The sequence below is a fragment of the Rhinatrema bivittatum genome, chromosome 8 (assembly GCF_901001135.1).
Source record: "Rhinatrema bivittatum chromosome 8, aRhiBiv1.1, whole genome shotgun sequence".
Lineage (NCBI taxonomy): Eukaryota > Metazoa > Chordata > Amphibia > Gymnophiona > Rhinatrematidae > Rhinatrema > Rhinatrema bivittatum.
Genome location: NC_042622.1, coordinates 140,611,230 through 140,633,400, shown reverse-complemented (window position 1 = coordinate 140,633,400; position 22,171 = coordinate 140,611,230). Strand labels below are relative to the sequence as shown.

At 40.9% G+C, this 22,171-nt stretch overlaps 1 protein-coding gene across 8 annotated transcripts in view; it reads left to right on the top strand.

The window, feature by feature from the left end:
- Nucleotides 1-48: 48 nt before the first annotated feature.
- The window catches only part of PNPLA7 (patatin like phospholipase domain containing 7), a 668,718-nt gene continuing 646,595 nt past the window's right edge, over nt 49-22,171 (top strand). For 6 of the 8 annotated variants that reach the window (XR_003858427.1, XM_029614470.1, XM_029614469.1 and 3 more), the window contains exons 1-3: nt 53-99; nt 4,390-4,423; nt 17,872-17,903. Coding sequence is in view for 7 of the 8 variants with exons in the window: in XM_029614470.1 (XP_029470330.1) it covers nt 88-99; nt 4,390-4,423; nt 17,872-17,903 (78 nt within the window). In the remaining variant the exon portion in view is untranslated. Of the gene's footprint in view, nt 147-4,389; nt 4,424-17,871; nt 17,904-22,171 lie in introns of all 8 variants that reach the window. The other 2 variants (XM_029614471.1, XM_029614468.1) reach the window with 1 other exon arrangement.

Sequence of the window (22,171 nt, the reverse complement as noted above, 5' to 3'; positions counted from 1 at the left end):
CACCCGATTGGCTACAGCGCTAACCACCAATCGCCGGCCGCTTTAGTGCCACCCGTCCGCACAATCGGGAAAGAGGAGGCGTGGCCGATGGGAGGGGAGGTGAGCAGTTAGCTGCTGAAAGTTAGTGGCGGCCGTAGTTACTTGAGGTAGGAGTGGAGGAATGGGTTAGGATGGCGGCTGGGACTCTGGGTGGGAGGGGAGTCCGGACTCTCGGCGGTTACGGAGTCGGGCGTGAGATGTTTGTAGCGTGGCTCTCGAGCATGGGGCCCGACTTTGCGGTGCAAATGCCTGTCCCACTGCCTTCCAGCCCGGCGGCGGCTCCTCTGCGGGTGAAGGATTGGAGAGTTGCTCCGGAAAGGGCTCTAGAGGAGCCTTTGATCACTCCAGGACCCGCTTCTGGTTGGGGCAGAGTTTTTAATCTCTTAACTGTTGACCTTCCCATCCCCTCCTCCGCTGGGCTCTGTTTGTGAACGTTCCCTGCCTCTCTCCCCCCAAGCCCCTGCACACACGTCTGAAGGCTTGTGCCGCTGCTCCTTCATGCGCTCCGTCTGCAGGTTTTGGACCCACCGGCAGCTAGCGCTGTCCTCGAGCTGCTTTCCCTTGTCTGAGCAGCGAGTTCCGTCCTATCCATCACTCACTGGTTTTAATGCGTTCCACTGAAGAGCCTAGAGGCTGTCAACAGCAGTCATACTTTTAATATGCATAAACAGTTTCTCAGTTTTTTTTTTTTCCAAAATATAAGATCTAAAAATTGAAATGTCATGGACTGGGTTATAGTTTCGTTTTCCAGGGATAGTCTGGAAGAATCGATGCTTTAAATTTCAAATAGAGACTTTTGGTACCGTTTGTGCTTTATTTGCGTTACCTTAATCTACATCAGTTTCCTTTTTTTTTTTTGTTTTGTTTTGGAAAACAAGCATCAAAAGGGAATCATGAAACATTTCAGAAATGCTATATTATTATTATTATTTAAAATAATGTGGCTGCTGGTTTATTCCCACACTATTCAGTTCTTCATGAAAGACTGGCACACGAGAGAGAGTGTTAGTTTTGGTCTATTAACCACCCTTAATCTCCTCATTGGTCTTCCAGAACATTAATAGCCTGGTGTATGTAACTGCTTTGTGGTGTAGAAATGAGGGTTTAAGATGGTATGGGGTTTCCTTTGCAGTTGACTAGGTATTTTACAAAAGTTTAATCCTTTTCTCTTCTTCAGCCTAGCCCAGTCTGTGCAGTAGCAGTGCTCTGACTGAGCAGCATGAATTATGGCTTCCTTAAGAACCATTAGTACCCCATGCTTGAGTGATGGCTTTTAAGTAGCCTCCTTCCAGTTAGTCTGACCTTGGCAGTGGCTAAATTACTGAAATCACTGCTGAAGGATAGAGAATATCTTGAATCCAGAAGATTTAAGAGAAAAAACTCTTCAAAGAATCTGAGCAGCAGATAAAAAAATCAATTGGCAAAAGCATAAATATAGTGGGGAAATAGTTGCTTCATAAACTTCACATGGATCAAAATCTGGTGAAGGAATGGTTAAAGGAGAGGGAAGCTTAGACCTACAGGTGAGAGACTGATAATTGTAGCACAGGCTAGTGAATTATTGACATAGAAAAAAAACCAGTAAAACATATAAATGCAGATTCTGTAAACAAAACTAGAAACTGTTACATACTTCATTGCTGGATGTCGTGTTGATGTCAGAAGGCCTGTATACAGGAAGGCATATGATGGAACCACACAATCACTGGAAAATAGTATAAACATTATAAAACCACTATACCAAAGGGCAGGGATCGTGATCCTGAGAGAATTATAGAGAATGAAAAAGTTGTGATTACCTGGTGCATTCCTATTTCAACAGCTAGAAAGCTGAAATCAAGGAAACCGGATATTGCAGTAAAGGAGAAAAGCACAAGAACTGCATTGCTGATAATAGTATCAGTACCAAGCAAAGAATATTGTAACCATTTTAGGTATAACTCTTGACAATCAACTTAGATTTTCTCATCACATTTCTAACCTCATGTAGATTTCTTATTTTTTCTTGGTTTATAGTCTTAGACCCTTTCTGGATTCTGCAGATCTTAAAACCTCGCTCACTTACCCTCTCCACATTAGATCATTGCAATGTCTAATTACATAGTCTCTACTGTACAGATTAGACAAATTCAGATGGTACAGAATACTGACCCAAGCTTATTTTTGAAAGTCCAGATTTTATCATACCCCACTCCCCTCCAACGTAGCTCAACCTGGAGCCAATGTAGCTCCAGGTTGAGCTACATTGGCTCCCAGTGTCTTTATGCATCTGATTTAAGATTAGATGCCTTACCTTTGAACCCTTGCGTTGGGGCACCTCCTTATATCTTTCTTCTTTAATCTCCCATTACTTGCCATCACATTCACTATGTTCTTCTGAGCAAGAGCTTTTAGTGGTTCCTTCTGTCAGAGAAATATGTTTGAAAGATCTAGGGAAATCTGTTTTTCTTTCTTTTCTCCTTGCCTAAGAAATTCATTACCGCTTAGTATTCATATTGAAAGACTATTTGACATTTAGGCTCATTCCTTTCTTTTTTTTTTTTTCCATTTATTTATTTATCAATTTTACATATTATACACAAAGAATCCTTTGCATTCAATCAAGAGGAATACACAAAAGAAAATTGTTACACCACATTAATTGTAATAATACAACTACTTTTAAACAGAAATATTTATCCCCTTTATTCTAGGTAATATTGGGAGAGAGGAACAGGAAAAAAGAGGAGTGAAAAGGGAAAAATTAAACCAATACTCTCTTAACAACCCATTCCTTTATAAATTAGAACCAGATCTTCTATGTTATGGGGGTTTCCTTTCTGGCATCTATGAAGCTTCTTAGGCTCATTCCTTTCTACAGGCTTATCCACATCTTAATTCTGTGCCAACTTAAAACTTCTGTCTTTCTATAATGTTTTATATTTGTATATGTTTTTATGCTTTGTTTATTGTCCTTTTATATTTTTAGTTTTATTTACATTTTTTTATTTTTTGTAATGTTTTTATATTTTATATTTGTAGTGTTATGGTGATTCATATAATTTGCTATGTACATTGTTCTGATTTGCTAATGTAATTAATTGTGATTCATCAAGAAATAATAAACATAAACTAACAAACTATTCTGTGGCTAATATATATAGAGAAAAGATCCTCAAGTTTCATATGCAATCAGAGACCAAGAAAATATGGAAGAAAGATAACAGAAATAGTCCTGATTGGGTTGGGTGACACTCTCTTCTTGCTCCCACCATCTAGTGACAGTCAAGAAGCAGTCAATCACCATCTCCCACTGTTGGCAGGAGGACAGTGGCACTTCATGCTGCAATTATCTCTTCTTGCTACTCAGTCCAGACTTGAAGATCCTGTTCTGTGTTGTTCAAACTGCAAACCTACCCCAGGTGGCAGGAAAAGGCAGTCACAGTATGGAGCTCCATATCTTCTCTTCCTGCCAGTCTGGGGAGAGGATGGATGTGGAGCAGAGAAGGAAAGGATTGACTAAGAAGAGATGAAAGGGGAGAAAAGATGGGGTGGGAAGGGATGTGAGGCTGGCAGGCTAAGGCTGGGAGCAGCAAGGGAGAGGATTTGGAGGGGTGAGATGATGGTGGAGTGAAGCTGAAAGAAATGGAGAGAGGATGGAAAGGCAGGTAGTGAACTGGGAGATAAGAATGAGAGACAGGAAAACCTGTGGGAGGGATCAAATCATTCAACTATGTTACTTTTTCAAAGCTCAAAGTATAAGAAAATATACAAATAAACAATGGAATAAAAACAGAATAGCTTATAAGCAATAATATGGGTATCTAATAATTATATCTAATAAAACCAAAGTCATAAAGCATTGCTCTTGCTGTAAGCTATCAATAAAACCACTTAAATTTGTAAATTCCAATGCTGAGAGAGAAAATGTTGTGAAGAGCTTTACGGAACTCTAGCTCTGCTGTTGTTGCTTTGTAATGTTTGTTTTCATGAACTAAAATCTACAGAGAAGTAACTGTGTACACTTGGGGCTGGATTCATAGATACAGAATGGAAGAAAAACCTTTGCGAATTGGGTCTTAAGACTCGAATCCCAGAACACAAGAGATGTGTGGCAGAGTGGATGATGAACACTCTTTTGATCTCTGTTCACTGCAACCTTTCACTGGGATCATAGAGTCTGCCTGCGATATGGTGCGCTGGGGACCTGGATTCTGTCTTGACAATGAGATAAGAGCAGTGTTGAATCTTGATTTATTCAGTTTGTCCTGGGAGTATGAATGTTGATTTTTTTTTTTGTCTTGCACACACATTTATTCTTGATGTGTTGGCTCTTACAGATTTTAATTGTGTTCTCATTGGTTATTACAGGTCATGTGGCTGTTCGGGCTTGATAGCATTACAGGTATTTAACTTCCTCATATACGTAATTTAGTGAATACACTGGTGTGGCAAACACTTATTTAAGTCTGTATTACTCTATGACGCACAGCAAACTATTACTTCATATTCTACAAAATCATGAAAGGATTTGAACAGGTTACTGTAAATCGGTTATTTACTCTCTCAGATAAATAGGACTAGGGGGCACTCCATGAAGCTAGCAAGTAGCTCATTTAAAACAAATTGAAGAAAATTCAATTTGTGTATTTTAACACTGGAATTTATTGCCAGAGATGTTACGGCAGTTAATGTAACTGGGTTTAAAAAAGGTTTGATAAGTTCCTAGAGGAAAAATCCATAAACTCCTATCAATTAATAAGGAATAGTAACTTGAGATCTATTTAATGTTTGGGTACTTGCCAAATACTTGTGATTTGGATTGGCCACTGTTGGAAACAGGTGCTGGGCTTCATGGATCCTTGAATGACCCAGTATGGCATATCTTATGTTCATGTATCTGGTGGCCCTTGAGATAACCATGTTGGTGGAAACAAGGCAGTATTGGGCAGAGAGATTTGATATGCTGTGTATTTATTTATGAATTAAACTTAGAAATTTTAGTGTAACTGAAGTGCCTTTATGATATCTATATAGTATAGATATATAGATATGAAAGATATTCAGACTTTTCTACTGTCTTGTGTAATATTTTTAGTACTGAGAGTTTTAATGATGTAATTCACAGTTTTTTCTTCATCTAGTCAGACTAGACCAGACTATGCATGCCAACCAGCAGATGGAGACCAAGAATAACAGGTTTACTGCCTTATATACCTCTGCGCTGACACCAGCCTGCCAGTATTTTCTGTCTCTAGCATATGTTTGACAAGCATCCTGTTCTGTGGACTTCATCCTGTTAGGCTGAACAGAAAAAATTGACAGGACGCTCCTGAGGTGAAAGGCTGGTCTTCTCTCCCTCAGATGAGTGGGCCCCTTGACTGACAAAAATAAATAGACGATAATTCGGCCCTGAGGTGACGGCCTTCTGCTCCATCTCTCGCTGATTTGCGGGCACTGGAGGAGCTTCTAGAGGAATGGTTTGTAGCTATCCTTTTCCCCTTTCCTGCCTGAATCTCCCCACCTTCCCACCTCAGCATATACTTCTCCTTTAAATATTTTAAGCCTTCTCTGTGTTGGCAATAAAATAGAAAAAAAAAAGTATAGGGTCTGGGCAGCTGCAATAGGACCATCAGCAGAGCTGATCAGGGATTTAGAGATTTTTGAGGACTGAAGCCTGAGTTAAGTACCCAGTTTGTTTTTGAGTGGATCCAGGCAGCTGCCATGGGACTTGGCTGAAGGGCAGTGATGGTGCTGGTGGACCGTGGGAAAAAGCCTGCATTTCATACAGTGTGCTGTTTTAGGGTAGTGCCTTCTGGGGAAAGTTCCCAGCGTTGCTGGGCCTAGTGGTAGGCAGGCGCTCACTCCGGCATGGGGCGGGCATCTGCAATAGCCCAGGAAGGAATAGCAGCAGTAGCATTTGAGTCTTGTTCCTCCAAGCTTTTTTGATAGTAGCAGGAGCACCAGTGGACATTTTGTTATGCACTGCTTTAGAGCAGCTTGGGCCTCCTCTTTTAGCTGTGGGATAGGATTGCAGCGTCGCTCAGTCCAGTGTCAGCTCCTTCAGCAACTGTTTTAGGGCAGCCTCTTTTTTTTTCATAGGGAGGCCTCTTACAAAAGGAGGCGCACGGTATGACCTAAGTAGCCATCTCAGTATTTTCAGAGTCTTCTGACCCCTTGAACTTCTTGAGTAGAAAGAGACTCAAAATAGGTGGTGAAAAGATATTGCCAAGAGCTGTTTGCATTGCTTCAGAGAACTCAAATACCGTGAAGGGATACAACCTTAATTACACTTGCAGAGAGGCAAGTTCATCCTTCTTCAGCCAGTTCCCATTTTTTTTTTTTTTTGCAACTGTGGGAATGGTGACTGTATTACAGCCATGGAGTGCTAGATGAGAGTTAGAGCCTCCTTTATTTCTTTGCTCCTTAATCTGTGGCAGTAGTCTTCTTCTCGGTATGGCCTTTGGCTTTTGTTGAGTTTTCCAAATGCAGACAGCAGGGGCAGCTCCAGTGCTCTCAGATCTGGTGCGGCCATTTTGTGGATTCTTCCACCAGGCCTAAGCCTCTGACTGGGTAGGGCCTGGCTATGACCCTGGAAATTTCCCCTTGGTCTCCCAGGGGTATAATATGCTAAAAAAAACCCCGGACATTTAACAGCTGCTAATCCCAAGTGCCACAGTCTAAAGTGATCCAGAAACTTTAGCTGAATTTAAGACATGCCACCAACAATTATTTTAGTTCCCAATGAAAACATTGTGCAGTTTTCATATAGAAACATACTATGCAATACTTAAGAAATTTCTTTCGACTACCAGGAGAGCTGTAACTACATGGTTGAATCCATGGGAGTCTCAGCCCAACAAGGTCAGTGTTTTGACACAACTGCTTCAGGGGCCAGTGAAGTTGGCTGTGCTGCAAAAATAAACTGCATTAATAGAACTGCCTTGCATACCAATTGGTGAAATACTTATCCATTAGCATAAAATGAATAGTTTCAAAACTGTAAAATATGGTTGCTATGGAACCTGCAAAGGTATCTGATGTCAAGACATTGTGCATTGAGTATTCAATATAATGGTATTTCTTAGGAAGTTTAAGGAATAGAGGATACGGTGGATGGGACAGGGGAATAGAACAATTTGGGATACATGAAAGGGTGGTTTTGGAATGAGAACTCGTCACTTTCTCTCAGACCTCTGCTATGGCAAGATGGATAATAGTGGTGGTTTTTTTAATGGGGATAAAGATAAGGGAAGAGGGAGGGAGGGACAAAGGGGTGAGAGCTGTGAGTATGGGGGGAACCTCCCAAGTGTAGGACACAGCAAGTTCACTGTAGGTAATAATAATAGTTGATGGTGGCACCTAGGAGACTCATTCCTCGAAGTGGGTCAGCATGAGTCTCTCTCGTTAAGGTAGGGACACATACTTATTTTTTGCAGTAGAGATATGGGGTGGGGACCCACATTAAAAGTATATTGTGGAATGTAGCAGGCCTTGGCTCGCCAATAAATAGAGAAAACGTATTACCGCATCTTAATAGATTGGGGTACAAAATTGCATTCTTGCAAGAGACCCATGGACAAAGAACATAATAAATTCTGGAAGCGATGGGTGTCTCAGGTATTTAGCGTGCAAAGATCCTCAAAGTAATGTGGCATGGCGATTCTGATTCGTAACAGTGTCTCCTTTAAGATGGAAAAATCTGATGTGGCCCAGGAAGGAAGTTATCTAATGGTAAGGGGAAACTTCAGGGAAGATTATGTTGGCTTCAGTATATGCACCAAATCAATACAACCACCTATTTTTTTTACACAGGTGGTTTCCAGGTAGTAGCTTTAGGGTCTAAAAATATTCTACTGGGTGACATTTAATTTGTGTCCGAAACTCTGGTTTAGACACTCAACAGTGGGGAAGACTCCATTAGGGAAAAACCTGGGGGTACATTTTCTATGTAATCAGTTGCAGGTTTTAGATATTTAAAGGATTTTACTCACATAGCAATATCCTATGACTCAAAGTCTTAACACCTATTTGCTAGGATTCAAAAATCTAATAGTGAGAGTCTGTGATTGCTGCCCTGTATTGTGTATTTTGACTAGGGGTGGGATTAGGTCATTAGGAGACAGATAGAAAATACTTGCATGGTTACATTTTGATGATAAATTCCCACAATATCTAGAGACAAAATGGATAGAGTATGAGGAAAATAGGGCTTATAAAAATAAACCCATTCTTTTCTGGGAAACTGCAAAAGCAGTTTGAGAGGGGAAATAACAAGTTATGCTGCAGCCAAAGAGAAAGAGATAATTAACCAAATAACTGGATAAATGTAAAAAAGAGATGAATCTTAAGTGTTGAGAAGGGGGTAATGCGGGAGGCACATATATTTATTTTATTTATTTTATTTATTTATTTAAGAGTTTTTATATACCGTCATTAAGTTATTTACCATCATAACGGTTTACAATAGGGCACCTATATCAAAGAAAAATGTGGATCATAATTTACATAGGTGGTGCCATTAATATTCGGTAACAAATAATATTATGAATAATATGGTATATGATAAGGAGTTTACATTATAGTTGCATTGCCCAAACCGAGGAGGGATCTTACTGACCCATATCATTGCTAATTTAGATATAAAATTGTTTTCCAACATCTTAGTGACTAGATTGAACCCTGTTTTACCATCTTTAATTTCATAGGGATAAGTGAGTTTGTAAAAAGGGAGGAAAGCTAATGTACATAGCTGGAGGCTTTTAGTATTCTTGGAGGAAAGCTGGAGACAAAGGATCATTTCCCCCTTCCCCCCCTTGTGAGAGGATTTGAGGTGCAAAAACATTTGACAGTGTCTCTTGAGGTTCTTTAAAGGCAGTTCGCTGCAAATTCAGCCTACAAAGTCAGTTTTTCGGCTATTTTGAATTTCCATATTCCAATCCATCAGTATAGATATAGGCCAATGACACCGTATCAGGTCCCTTCTTGTTACACAGAGGTAGAGGACGGGCTTGTCTCTGTCTCCATTATTATTTATTCTCTCTATTGAATATTTAGTGTATGAACTAGAGGAGTTGCTGAGGACAACCAGTGCTAAATCAGTTATAGTTAACCTGAGGCACTTCTATTCTCTGATGACATTATGATGTTAGGACCTGAGGCCCCCAAACATTTTAAGGCAAGTATCGAGATCTTCAGCTCTTATGGCATAGTATCTGGATTAAAAATCAACCTTGATAAATCAGAGGTGCTGAATATTTTAGGTAATTTAAGGGAACAACGGAACCAATTTCCTCTGAGATGGGTGGATTCTTGGGTTAAATATTTAGGAGTGTGAATTCACAGAGAACAGGATAAGTGGTATGATATGAATGTCCCTCTGATTCTTAAGGAATTCAGGACAAATTGCAAAGTTGGAAGTTCCTACCAATTTCTTATTTGGGAAGAATGGCGCTAATTAAAATGATACAGATGCCTAAATTTCTTTAGTTATTACAAATGGTGCCCATTAAACTGGTGAAGAGTGACATAAAGACTCTCAATCAGATTTGTCAGGCTTCATTTAGCACTGATAAAAGGTGAGGTGCTCTATGGCACAACCAATGGTTCCTAGAGGTGAGGGAGGAATGGGTTTTTGTAATTTTTGGCTATACATTTTGGCCTCTGATCAGACCATTAATGAATTGGTTGAGGGATACTAATAATTATGCAGATATAAAACGGGAAAACCAAATGGTATCACCTTTAGACTTAAGATACTTCTTGCATTTAAAGCAAAAAGATTTAACGCTGGACTTGTCAATCATTACTTGTAAAAAGTATCCAGGGAGGATGGAAAGTACTTAGAGAATTACTAAGTCTTCCCTGGCATAAGTCACTATTTACACGCTGAGAAGTAATCCAGGGTTTGAACCTGATAGGAATACCCTATATTTCACAGGTTGAGTAGTCTAGCACACCAGATAGTAGAGGCATTTATAAATGCTCATTTTCATAAAATATATACATTTAAGAAATTATAGAGACCTTAGGGTTTAAACCCATAGAGTATGTTTTACTGGCAAGTCAAAGATTTTATGACAACTCAGTTCCCACCATCATTAAATTATCTTTCATCAGGTGCTTTTCATCAAGTATAGGCAAGGAAAAAATACCTATATAATACAGAAAATGAAATCTGCATTCATTGTCTTATAGCATACTCGGGGGTGGTTCTATAATGAAACAGAGTGAGATGGCCACTTCAGGTGGCAGAATTTTGAGGCTGCAAAAAATGCCGCTCTCAGAACGCCACTGTGGCATCCGCCTCACCCTGCCTGCCCCTGCTGCAACTGCAGAACCCAGGCTGGCGATGTCAGAAAAGAGGAGGGTCGCTGCTGTGGGCTGCCTCCGCTGGAGATACTGGTTCCGGAGATGATTTTCGAGGATGATGATTCAGATGAACTGAACTAAATTGCTGAGAAACCTGGAAGATGTAGTAGGTCAGATTGACAAACTAAAGAGTAGCAAATTGCCTGAACCGGATGGTATGCACTCCAGGGTTCTGAAGGAACTAAAAAATGAAATTTCAGATCTATTAGTTAAAATTTGTAACCTATTATTAAAATCATCCATTGGCCACCCTCCAGTCTTCAAGTCCAATGTAACCCCAATTTAAAAAAAATGCTCCAGGGGGTGATCCTGGAAACTAAAGACCATGAGCCTGACTTCAGTGCTGGGAAAATTAGTGGAAACTATTCTAAAGATCAAAATCACAGAGCAGAGTGAAAGACATGGTTTAATGGAACACAGCATGGATTTACCCTAGGCATGTCTTGCTTCACAAATCTTCATTTTTTTTTTTTTGAAGGGGTTAATAAACATGTGGATAAAGGTGACTCAGTAGATTTAGCATATTTGGATTTTCAAAAGGCATTTGACAAAGTCCCTCATGAGAGGCCTCTAAGGAAACTAAAAAGTCATGGGATAGGAGGCAGTGTCCTTTTGTGGATTATAAACTAGTTAAAAGACAGGAAACAGCAGGATTAAATGGTCAATTTTCTTAGTGGAAAAGGTTAAAGAGTGGAGTGCCTCGGGGATCTGTACTTGGACTGGTGCTTTTCAATCTAACTTATAAATGGGCCATGACCGACGGCCCGCAAATGCGCAGTAGAGCGCAGCTCTACTGCGCATGTGCGGGCAAGGACGTCGGTCTTAGCCAGCGTAAAAAAAAAAAACAAAAACATGGCGGCGGCGGTGTCGGGGGGGCAGCGGCAGCGGTGGTGGCGGCGGCGGTGGCGGTGGCGGTGGCGGGGGGGCAGCGGCAGCGGTGGTGGCGGCGGCGGTGTTGGGGGGCAGCGGTGGCAGCGTCCGGTGGCGGCGGCGGTGTTGGGGGGCAGCGGCAGCGGTGGCGTCCGGTGGCAGCAGCGGCGGGTGGCAGCGGCGGCGGTGGCGGCGAATGACGACGAGGAGCGGCGGCAGCGGCGGCCAGTAGCGAGGGAGGGAGGGACGAACTGAGGGAGGGAGGGACGAACTGAGGGAGGGAGGGACTGAGTGAGTGAGAGGGAGGGAGGGACTGAGGGGGAGGGACTGAGTGGGAGGGAGGTAGGGGGTGGGGAAGAGTGAGAATGAGGGAGAGGTGAGAGACAGGGATGTGAGTAAGTGGAAGGGTTAGAAGTTGTGGAGCAGAGAAAAAGGGAGTGGAGGAGGGCTGAGGGAGATGGGATTGAGACAGGGTGGGGAGTGACTGAGGGAAGGGGAGAGAGGTGGGAGTGACTGAGGGAAGGGAAGGGAGGTGAGAGTGAAGGGAAGGAGGCAGTGGGAGACAGAGAGTGAGTAAGACTGAGGGGGAAGGGGGAATGAGGGAGAAAAAGTGTAGGAGGGTGCTGTTTTCGAAAATGGACCGAAAACAAAAATGTAATGTAGCCCGTTGTGACGGGCTTAACGGCTTGTATATTTATAAATGATCTGGAAAGGAATACAATGAGTGAAGTAATCAAATTTGCAGATGATACGAAATTATTCAGAGTAGTTAAATCACAAGTGGATTGTGATAAATTGAAGGAGGACCCTTTGAGACTGGAAGATTGGGCATTCAAATGGCAGATGAAATTTAATGTGGACAACTGCAAGGTGTTGCATATACGGAAAAATAACCCATGCTGCAGTTACATGATGTTGGGTTCTATATTGGGAGTTACCATCCAGGAAAAGATCTAGGCATCATAGTAGATAATACTCAGTGTCCTGCATCAGTCAAAAAAGCAAACAATGTTAGGAATTATTAGGAAGGGAATGGTGAATAAAATGGAAAATGTCATAATGCCTCTGTATTGCTCCATGGTGAGACTGCACCTTGAGTACTGTGTAAAATTCTGGTCACCGCATCTCAAAAAAGATATAGTTGCACTGGAGAAGGTACAGAGAAGGGCAACCAAAACTAAAAACAGCCCTAACCTCTTTAGCCTTTCCTCTATTATGAGGAAAGGCTAAAGAGGTTAGGGCTGTTCAGCTTGGAGAAGAGATGGCTGAGGAGGGATATGATAGAGGTCTTTAAAATCATGAGAGGTCTAGAACGGGTAAATGTGAATCAGTTATTTACTCTTGGATAATAGGACTAGGGGGCACTCCATGAAGTTAGCATGTAGCACATTTAAAACTAATCAGAGAAAATTCTTTTTCACTCAACGCACAATTAAACTCTGGAATTTGTTGCAAGAGGATGTAATTAGCGTAGTTGGGCTTAAAAAAGGTTTGGATAAGTTCTTGGAGGAGAAGTCCATTAACTGCTATTAATCAAGTTGTCTTAGAGAATAGCTACTGCTTTTACTGGCATCAGTAGGATGGGATCTACTTAGTGTTTTGGTACTTGCCTGGTACTTGTAGCCTGGATTGGCCATTGTTTTGAAACAAGATGCTGGGCTTGATGGACTCTTGGTCTGACCAGTATGACAATTTCTTATGTTCTTATAAAAGGTGAGATGAGAGAGGCTATACTATCTAAAATAACATCTTTCAAGCAATGGAAAAGAGATCCAAATGAAGGATACAGCATAAGCCCTTGCAAGTCAGATGCAAAGCAGTGATATGGAAGGCAAAGAGAGAATTTGAAAAACTTACTGTGGAAGCAAAAAAATCATTATAAAAACTATTTCAGGTACATTCGAGGTAAAAAACCTGTGAGGAAGTCAAGTGGATCGTTAGATGATCAAGGGGTAGAAGGGGCACTTAAGGATGACAAAGCCATAGCGGAGAGACCAAATTAATTCTTTGCTTTGGTATTAACTAAGGAATATGTTTGAAATATACCCATGCAGAAGAGTAGAATGTATGGCTCACTAAACTAATAAACACACTGTACGTGAGACCACCGATTTTATTTAATTACAAGCAACAAGAGGAGGTTTTACAAATTACAATACATTTCTTGAACAAGGGATCCCCCCTTTTTTATATTAAAAAGGTCATGATTCGTAGGAAATGAAACAAAAATATCAGTGAACCTGGAAGATGTACTAGGGCAAACTGACAAACTAAAGAGTAGCAAATCACCTGGACCAGATGGTATATATATATCCCAGAGTGCTGAAAGAACTAAGAAATTAAATTGCAAACATGCTTTTGGAAATCTGTGAAAATAAATAAATAAATAAATAAATGAAATTGTCTATGGCACCTGAAGACTGAAGGTTTGCCAGTGTAATGCCTGTTTTTAAAAAGGGGGATCAAGGGGTGATCTAGGAAACTACAGCCCAATGAGTCTGATGCCTGGCACAATCATAAAGAACAAAATTGAACTTGAATGGGATAAAGCCAACATGCATTTAGCCAAGGGAAGTCTTGCCTCACAAATTTGCTACATTTTTTTTGAGGGTGTAAATAAACGTGGATAAAGGAGAGCCAGCTGATGTAGTGTAGTTGGATTTCCAGAAAGCATTTGACAAAGCCCCTCATGAGAAACTTAGGAAATTAAAAAGACATGGGATAGGGGGCAGTGGCCTATTGTGGATTGCAAACTAGTTAGAAAATAAAAAACTGAGAGTTGGGCTAAATGGTAAATTTTCCCAGTGGAGAAAGGTGAATAGTGGAGTGTCTCAAGGATCTGTTCTGGGACAACTGCTTCTTAGTATATTTATAAACTACCTGGAAATGGGAACAGCAAGTGAGATGATCAAATTTGCACATTTTACTTTTAGTATTCTGGGGGAATAACTAATAGGCTCATCAACATGCATCAAATGTAGATGGTCTAAAACGCATGGCCAAACGGGCTAAACAGTGCGCTCAGCCCAGCGCACAGTTCTGTATCGGCCTGTTTACTTGAAGACCAGTAAGTGGCTTAACCAGCCCTCAGGTTAGTGATTGTTCACTCTTTTGGCTGGACTCACTGTTCCGTATTAGTTGGCAGCATGCGTGGCTGATTGTTAGTCCTGATCAAGAATAATCAGTTGTCCACAGTTTGGCTTTTTCAGATAATACTGGCAGGTTGATGTTGAGGCAGGGCTATATATCCGTGACATCAGCTTTTACTTTATCTCCATCTGCTGGTAGAGGTGCATAACCTGCTCGTGGGGACAGGTTTGCCCTCCTTAGAGGAAAAGAAATGATCAGGTAAGAAGTAATTTCACTTTTTAATAACTAAATGGTGTATTATGTCTAAAAGACTACAGAAGGATGTAGCCACTATAGCACATTGGAAAGAATAAATGTTGGAGCTTATATGTCTAGAATATAAAAACCCATGCAGGAAGCCACCATTAGGTCAGAAAAAAGTCTTTAAATATGTGGAGTTTATTTGCCCTTGCTACCTGCCGGCAGATATTCAGTCTAGACTTCAAGAGTGAAAACATGCCTATTTGGAAAATGCATATCCAGTTAACTCTGGGCAGTGCACAGGTGTCTGGGAAGAAGAGGTAGTATATTGTTGAGGATTATTAAAATTATATAACGTGTTCATCCTGATTCATCTTGTATTGCATTGCCATTTTTAGCTAAGGTGTTAGAAAAGTGGTCCTAAATCAGTAAAATGTGTTTATTGAAGACAATAATAATCTTGACAATTTTCAGTTCAGTTTTTGATTCTCAAATGGCACCAAAACCTTAAGCTCAAATTTTCAAAGCCTGGTGCGCGCAAAAACCAGGAGATATGCGAGAGGCCGGACCATGCGCGTGCTGAGTGCATTTTAAAATGGCCCAGCCACGCGTGTATCTCCTGATACTCACCGAAGCGCAAGGCTCTTTGAAAGGGGCAGGCTGGGACAGCGGCCATTAGGCCCTGTCCCAGGGAAGCATGTGTCAGCAGCTGGCTGGTGAGCGCGGCTTATTTCTGCTCAAAGGAGCAGGTAACTTTAAAATAAAAAAAAAAAAAAAAAGAGTAGTTAGGTGGGATTTAGGCGTTGGGGTGGAGAGGGGAAAAGGGAGGAAGGGTAGTTAGGGGGTTGGGGAAGTTCTCCCCCAGTCCGCTCCTTAATTGGAGTGGATGGCGTGGACTGGGAGGGAACTGGGCAAAGGCCCGATCGCTTTGCCTCGCGTACTTTAAAAAAAATTCCCTCCTGCGCTTGAGTCACAACCCGCCCACACGTGCCCACGCCGGTATTAAAATCAGGCGCACATGTGCGCGTGGGTATCATATTTTATAACATGCGCGTGGTGACGCACGCAAGTTATAAAATCGACATGTTCCGATGAGGCTTTGATAATAGAACTGATTTTTTTCTTAGTCGTGTTGGATGTAACCTCAGCCTTTGATATGCTTGACCATAATGTTTTACTGTGCCATTTTCAGGAACTCGGTCTTTCATACATTGTGCTGGCTTGGTTTCAATCATTTCTAGCTAATTTATCAGTTGGCTATAATTTTTACGCAGACAACACTGTTTTATGTTCCTGTTTCTACCTCCATTGCTAATGCTTTATTGAAAATTTCTAGTAGTTTGGCTGATATTAAGAATTGGCTGTTTTGAAAATAGGCTTTTGCAAAATGTTGGTAAAGCAGAAGTTTTATTTTTGTCACGTTAATCTCCATTGGACCTTCCTCCAACTTTGCTTTTTGGTGCAGCCCCCATTACTGTTTCTAGAAAAATACAACATTTGGGAATAATTTCTGATACCCTATTATCCTTTAAACTTTAGGTTGGCAGTTTAATGTATAATTGTTTTTATAATCACTGGCTTTTATAGCACATTCAGCTTTTATCTGAATCTGATCTGAGAATAGGCATTAATTATTTCTCAAATTGATTATTGTAATGTGTTATATATGGGCCTTCCTTGTTATACCTTTAAAGCCCTTCAATCGATTCAAAACGCAGCAACCTTGACTTATCATGGGTACAAAGTTGCGAGACCTCATCACCCCTGCTTTAATGAACCTACATTGGTTGCCCGTGACTTTACATTTTACTCTCCAGGCTTTGCTAGTATTTAATGCAATCTGTGGTATTGCCCCTCCATGCTTCAGTTTGTTACTTTAAAATATATTGTCCTGTTTGCACGATCAGATCATAGTCTAAAAATTTACTTGAAGTGCCTTCTGCTTGACAAGTTCGGCTGATTGAATCATGTGAGAGAATATTTTGTTTCTGTCTCCACACTGGAATTCATTGTTGGATGTTTTAAGACGAGAACCTGATTTACTCCAAATTGCACAAAAGTTTGAAAGCATTTCTTTTTTTTCAACAAGAATTTTGTATAAATCGATGACAAAGTATAAATTACAGAAAAAGTCTACACGATTATTGCCTAACAGATTCCGCTCTTATTATTATCACAAGGGATTAAAATAGACCTTTCTAACGAAATCCATAGTTTTATGTTTTATTGTATTTTTTATTTTTGTTGTATTATGCTTGTATTGTTTTACCTGTTATGTTGTCATTCTGTCTTATTTACAATTGTGTATGTAATTTGTACACCACCTAGAATTGTAGATAGATGGATTATACATTTTTTTAAATAAATAGATTGACTAGTTTGTGCTATGTTATGAAAAGTATTGTCAGAATTTAATGGAAAATTTAATAAAGATATTAGGGGGGGAAAAAGTCAATCAATTTCAAATTAGAAATCCCAGTGATAAAGATCAATACTGTTAAAAGATGATAAAGCCACATTATGGCTCTCTACTATTTAAAGACATAGGAAAGGGGAATTTTCAGACTGGGATATATGATCTTCATTCCATTTCCTGTCAGAAAAGGTGGGCTTTCTTTTCATTTTCTTTTACTTCTCTTCAATTCCTTTATGAGTAGGATCCCCTGTGTTTATATTTTCATTTCTAGGCTTGTGGTCCAGTTCTTTTGTAACCTAAGCTAATAGGTAAATATTCCCTTTCACACATTTATACAGCCAGAACTACACAGAATTAGTACTGTGTTTTTCAAAGTGGTTATCAGTAGATGACTAATCATTTTAGCAGATTTTACTCCCAGCCTGTGGTGCCAAGGGTTGAGGCAAGCACCAGATAGGCAGTCTCCTAATTTGAGAAGCAGAAGACGAAAGATTTAGAGGAAGTTGGGGAAGTGAAATTTGTTCCTGCTTTAGTGCTGCTGTTAGTATTGTCTGGGAAAGAAACGGGGGGGGGGGGGATCTCACTTGTCTTGATCATTTGGGCCTCAGATACCACAGTTGGTACGGTACAGTTCATTGATGCCACAGTATGGTATGGTACTGTGGTACTCCAGTATGTGTTTACCTGTATATTGTTTGTCTGAAGGACACGAAACGGATACTGCTGTATATATCCTAAGTAGAAATGCAGTAGTCTACAGAGACTATTTCCATTTCACAAGTTAATTTTAATGAACCAGGCTAGAACAGTTTGCAATTTTACAATACACTTTTCTTTACTTGTCTCCTTCACCTTCTGTTTTTCAGAAGCGGATGATGACAGCGCCATTTGCCTTGAGGTACTATAGTTTGGGGATTTTAATGCCTTTCAAAAGTTAGAATTGTCACACATGTTTCTGAAGATTTTTATCTGCTCTTAATTTATGTAATATTTATGAAATTCTGTAGCCTGCGTGGTTCAGTGATTTAATGGCACATTATTTGCAACAGGTAGATCAGACTGTTGCCTGCCTTCACTTAAAGGAAGCTTGCGGATTGTGTCCTATTAGTGGGCTTGATCTTACTCCAACTTTGTTATTATCCCATCCTTAAAATACAAGCACCTTACATGCTCTGATTATACTGTAATTAAATGCAAGTTGTTGGCATTTGGCTAGATACATGTATGTATGTAGTCACACTGTAGTTCACTTAATGTGAACTACAGTGTGACTACATGAGTAGAATGAGTGACATGATTGCAGGTTTGATGGAGGCTCATTAGTATTAGTTTTGCTTAATCTTTATCCTGGGCCATTTTTGAATACACCTAAATTTGAGAGCCTCTCCCAGCCCCTCTCACTTTGCTAACTGCCATGGTGCTGTACTGCAGCAGTTTCCCAGGTTGTAGCTGGCCATTCTCTTGTGCCTCATGAAAGAAGAGAGAACATGCAAGGTGACTCCCCTTTAAAATCCCATGAAATTCTTTGGGGATTCATTTTTACTCTCTCGGCCTACTCGTTACCTTAAAGCTACTTGCATAATTCAGAGGCAGAAAGAGCAGTTTCAGGTTGCTGAAAGCTCCCAGCACTATAAGAGTGGTACTTGGATCATCGTTTCTTCTGGTGGCTAGTTGAATGGTTGCCACAGGTACTTCTAGTTAGCATGGCCTAAAGCCTGACCTTAGTCTTGCCACTTGACCACAGAGTTGTGACTCCTGGGGCTTTTTATGTATTTGAGCAGAAATCAGCAGAAACACTGGTGACTTCAGTTCAGAGAGAGTGATTTTCTATTGGTTCAACCTGATTTGTTAATGTATTTGTGCTTAAAAAGCTATGTGGTGAGTATTGGCATTCTCCTTGAGGGCACCAAAGTGTTTCTGCTCTGAGTTTCAGCAAAGGATTTGAGATCTGTAGTTCAATATCAAGCCCCTGTACTTTGGACCTCCTTGCCCTTTGATATTCACCTGGAAGGAAATTATCTGAAATTCAGGGAACTGATGAAAACTTTTTTTTTTTTTTTTTCAAAAGTATTTGTTTGAATTATGTTCTTTTTAATTACATTTATTGATGAAATATATCTGCATTTTTCTTTGTTTTATTGATTTTTCTTTTGGATGTTTTTAATGTTATCATTCATGTTTTATTGCTATTTTGTCTGGTATAATGGTTTATATATTGTATTGTTTTTAATTTTATTGTACACAGTTTGTTAATTTTGAAAAATGGTTTATCAAAAAATAAATTACCATTACCATCTTATTTAGTGAATCTTATAGTACACATATTTCCAGAAATTAGTTTGCTGCAGAGAACATAAAACATTTATGATAATAACACACTGTTACAAGATAAAATTAATTATAAACAAAAAAAAGTGCACATAGTAAATTTCTAAATGCAAGTTTTAGGGTAACCAAGGTGTGGGCTGAGCCTGACCACATTTTGTAAAAATAAACTGTACATAGTAACATAGTAGTTGACAGAAAAAGATCAATTGATTCATCCAATCTGCCCGCTTATTGTGGTCTGTATTGCCAATGATAGGTCTCATTTGCCAGCCACAGAAGCCTAACCACTTATCCGAGTCAACCTTTGTTTTCTCATTGGTTCGCTACCATCCTGGATGGATGACTATTAAATATCCTGTTTCCAAGCCAACATTTCTCTTCCCTGCTTTGCTTTACCATAAAGCTCTGTAATAATATAAACAGCTACAAAACTAGCAAGGCTGAGCATTTGGCCTCCTAGGGCCCTGTGGCCTTGCTAGACAATACCTGGGCAGTACCATCCTGTTGACACTGGCACTTATTTATCATAGGGATCCTCTCTGCTTATTCCGTGTGTTCTAATGATTTCAGTAGTTAGCAGAATAGTTTTAGTGGATTCCTCTTTTTCATATAGGATAGTATGGAGATGCTTAACTGTCAAGATTGTATATTGCAAATCCAACAAAAAGTTTGATTTCTTAGTATCTGGTCAGATGAATCCAGAACTAGTGGGTTGTGCACCTCTACCAGCAGATGGAGTTGGAGCAAACTGACGTCACAGTATATATACCCCTGCAATGACAGCCTTCCTGAATTCTCCGTCTCCAGCAAATGGTGGACATGCATCTCTCTACTGGGGATTGCTTTACTTTGAAAAGGAGAAATAAAAGGAAAACTAATTCGCTCTGTTCTCCTGCGGTGATACTAAATGGTTCCTTCTCCAGTTGAGAATTCCTGAGGTGATTTCCATGGTCCCTCAGATGAGTGTCTTGGTCTGGTAGCTGGTTGTTCAGCTGGTGTGAACTTAGCTGTTCAAACAGCTAAAAGGCAGTGGGTGCAGCAAGCCGAGCGCGGTGATGACTATATGCTCTCTCCTCCCCACAGCTGGGTACCGTCTTTGTACTTAGCCAGGAAGGGCTGAGCTCAGGTATATTAAAAAAAAACCAAACAAAAAAAAAACCCTCCTGTTTCTATATGTAGGGCTTTCTCCTTCCTCCGGTCTCTGTGCCCGGCATACTATTCCAATGTTCATCTCGCTCTGTGGGAGGTTAAGGGACGGGGGCAGCTTGGCGGGTTGAGCAGCCTTCTCTGGCTAGAACCCACTCTGAGGCTTTTTCGCTGCACACCGTGTGGTAGGCCTCAACGGCATTTTGTGCACTTTGTTAGGCTGCCTTCTTCAGGATTGTCGGTTTGGTTTGTGTATCTAGCTGCATATCCAGGTTGTGCGGCCAGTTTTTGGATGCTTAGTCGGGCCTGTGTTTGTGTGTCCAAGTTAAGCGGCACCCTTAGTGGCCGTGCACTTGTGTACACAAAAGTGTGCCATTTGTGCACTTAAAGTTTAGGGGCGCCTAAGTTGGACACTTAAACTTTTTTTTTTGGTCATATTTAGAAAAAAAAAAAAAGCTGGATGTATGCCTTCAGTCGCCTGCTAAGCATACTGACAGCATAATGACACTTGTAGCTAAGAAATCTAAGCGTCTTTCCCTCTGCGCTGCCTGGCATATTTGGGCATCTCAGCCTGGTATGCCCGCTAACTTGTGCCAGTGATGTTTAGAGGCTCAGGGAGAATTATCTTCCTCTGATTTTACTAAATCTGGTTCTTCCTTGCTGGATTACGGTCTGGATAAAGATGTCAGGAGGGGTACGTGATCTTGGAATTCTCCTAACCAGTTAGTCAGCGGGGAGGGTAGCTCAGTGAGTACACCTCAGGTGACGTCTGGTTTTGGCATGGATCCTTCTGCCTTTTAATGGATAGATTTTTTCCAGGGATTGCAATACTTTCTTCGTGCTCAGTCCTCGGCCCTGTCTAATGCTGCCAGGGCAAAATCGCAGGTGGGGACTTCTCTCTCTCCCAGTCCTAATGTTAAGTGCTGGAGTACACCTAGATCGGCAGCAGGTCTGCATGATAACAATCCGAATGGTATGGATGATGAGGCCAATCCTGACTTGCTAGAGGATGGAGAAATTACTCCGGGATTAGAACCATATAGGACTATGCTGCGATTCTTCCTTAGAGATGAACTGCTGATCCTGATTTCTCAGGCCCTGAAAATGCTGGGTGTACCTGGGGCGGATTCCATGTCTAAGCCAAAGAAAAATCTCATTTTGGTTTTCTTGCATAAAGCCTCTTGTTTTTCCCTGTGATGGAAGGCCATTCAAGAATTGATTGATCTTGAGTGGGGCGCCCCAGAGTCTAATTTCAAAGAGGCTGGGTTTTGTAAGGCCTGTACTGTCTGGATCCAGTGGTGAGAGAGTGTTTGTTTTACGAAGGTGGATGCACTTGTCTGTGCAGTCTCCAAGTGGACGAGTATCCCTATGGAGGGAGGAATGGCCTTGAAGGATGTACACAATAGGATTGAGGATATTCTTAAGCAAGCCTTTGAAGCAGGGGTAATGTTCTCTGGTGACTCGCTCTTGTTTATTTCTCTCTCAGGGGTCGATGACTCTGGTGTGAATTCCAGGACAGTTATGGAGTCAGCAGCCACCTTCTTGGCAGATGCAGGCTGCGATTTGGTCTGCACCTCAGTCAAGGGGGGGTGGCTTCTATAATAGCGGCCAGGCGCCTGGTATGGCTGAGAAATTGGTCTGCCAATGTGACCTCCAAGGCTAACTTCACAACATTGCCATTTAAAGGCTCGC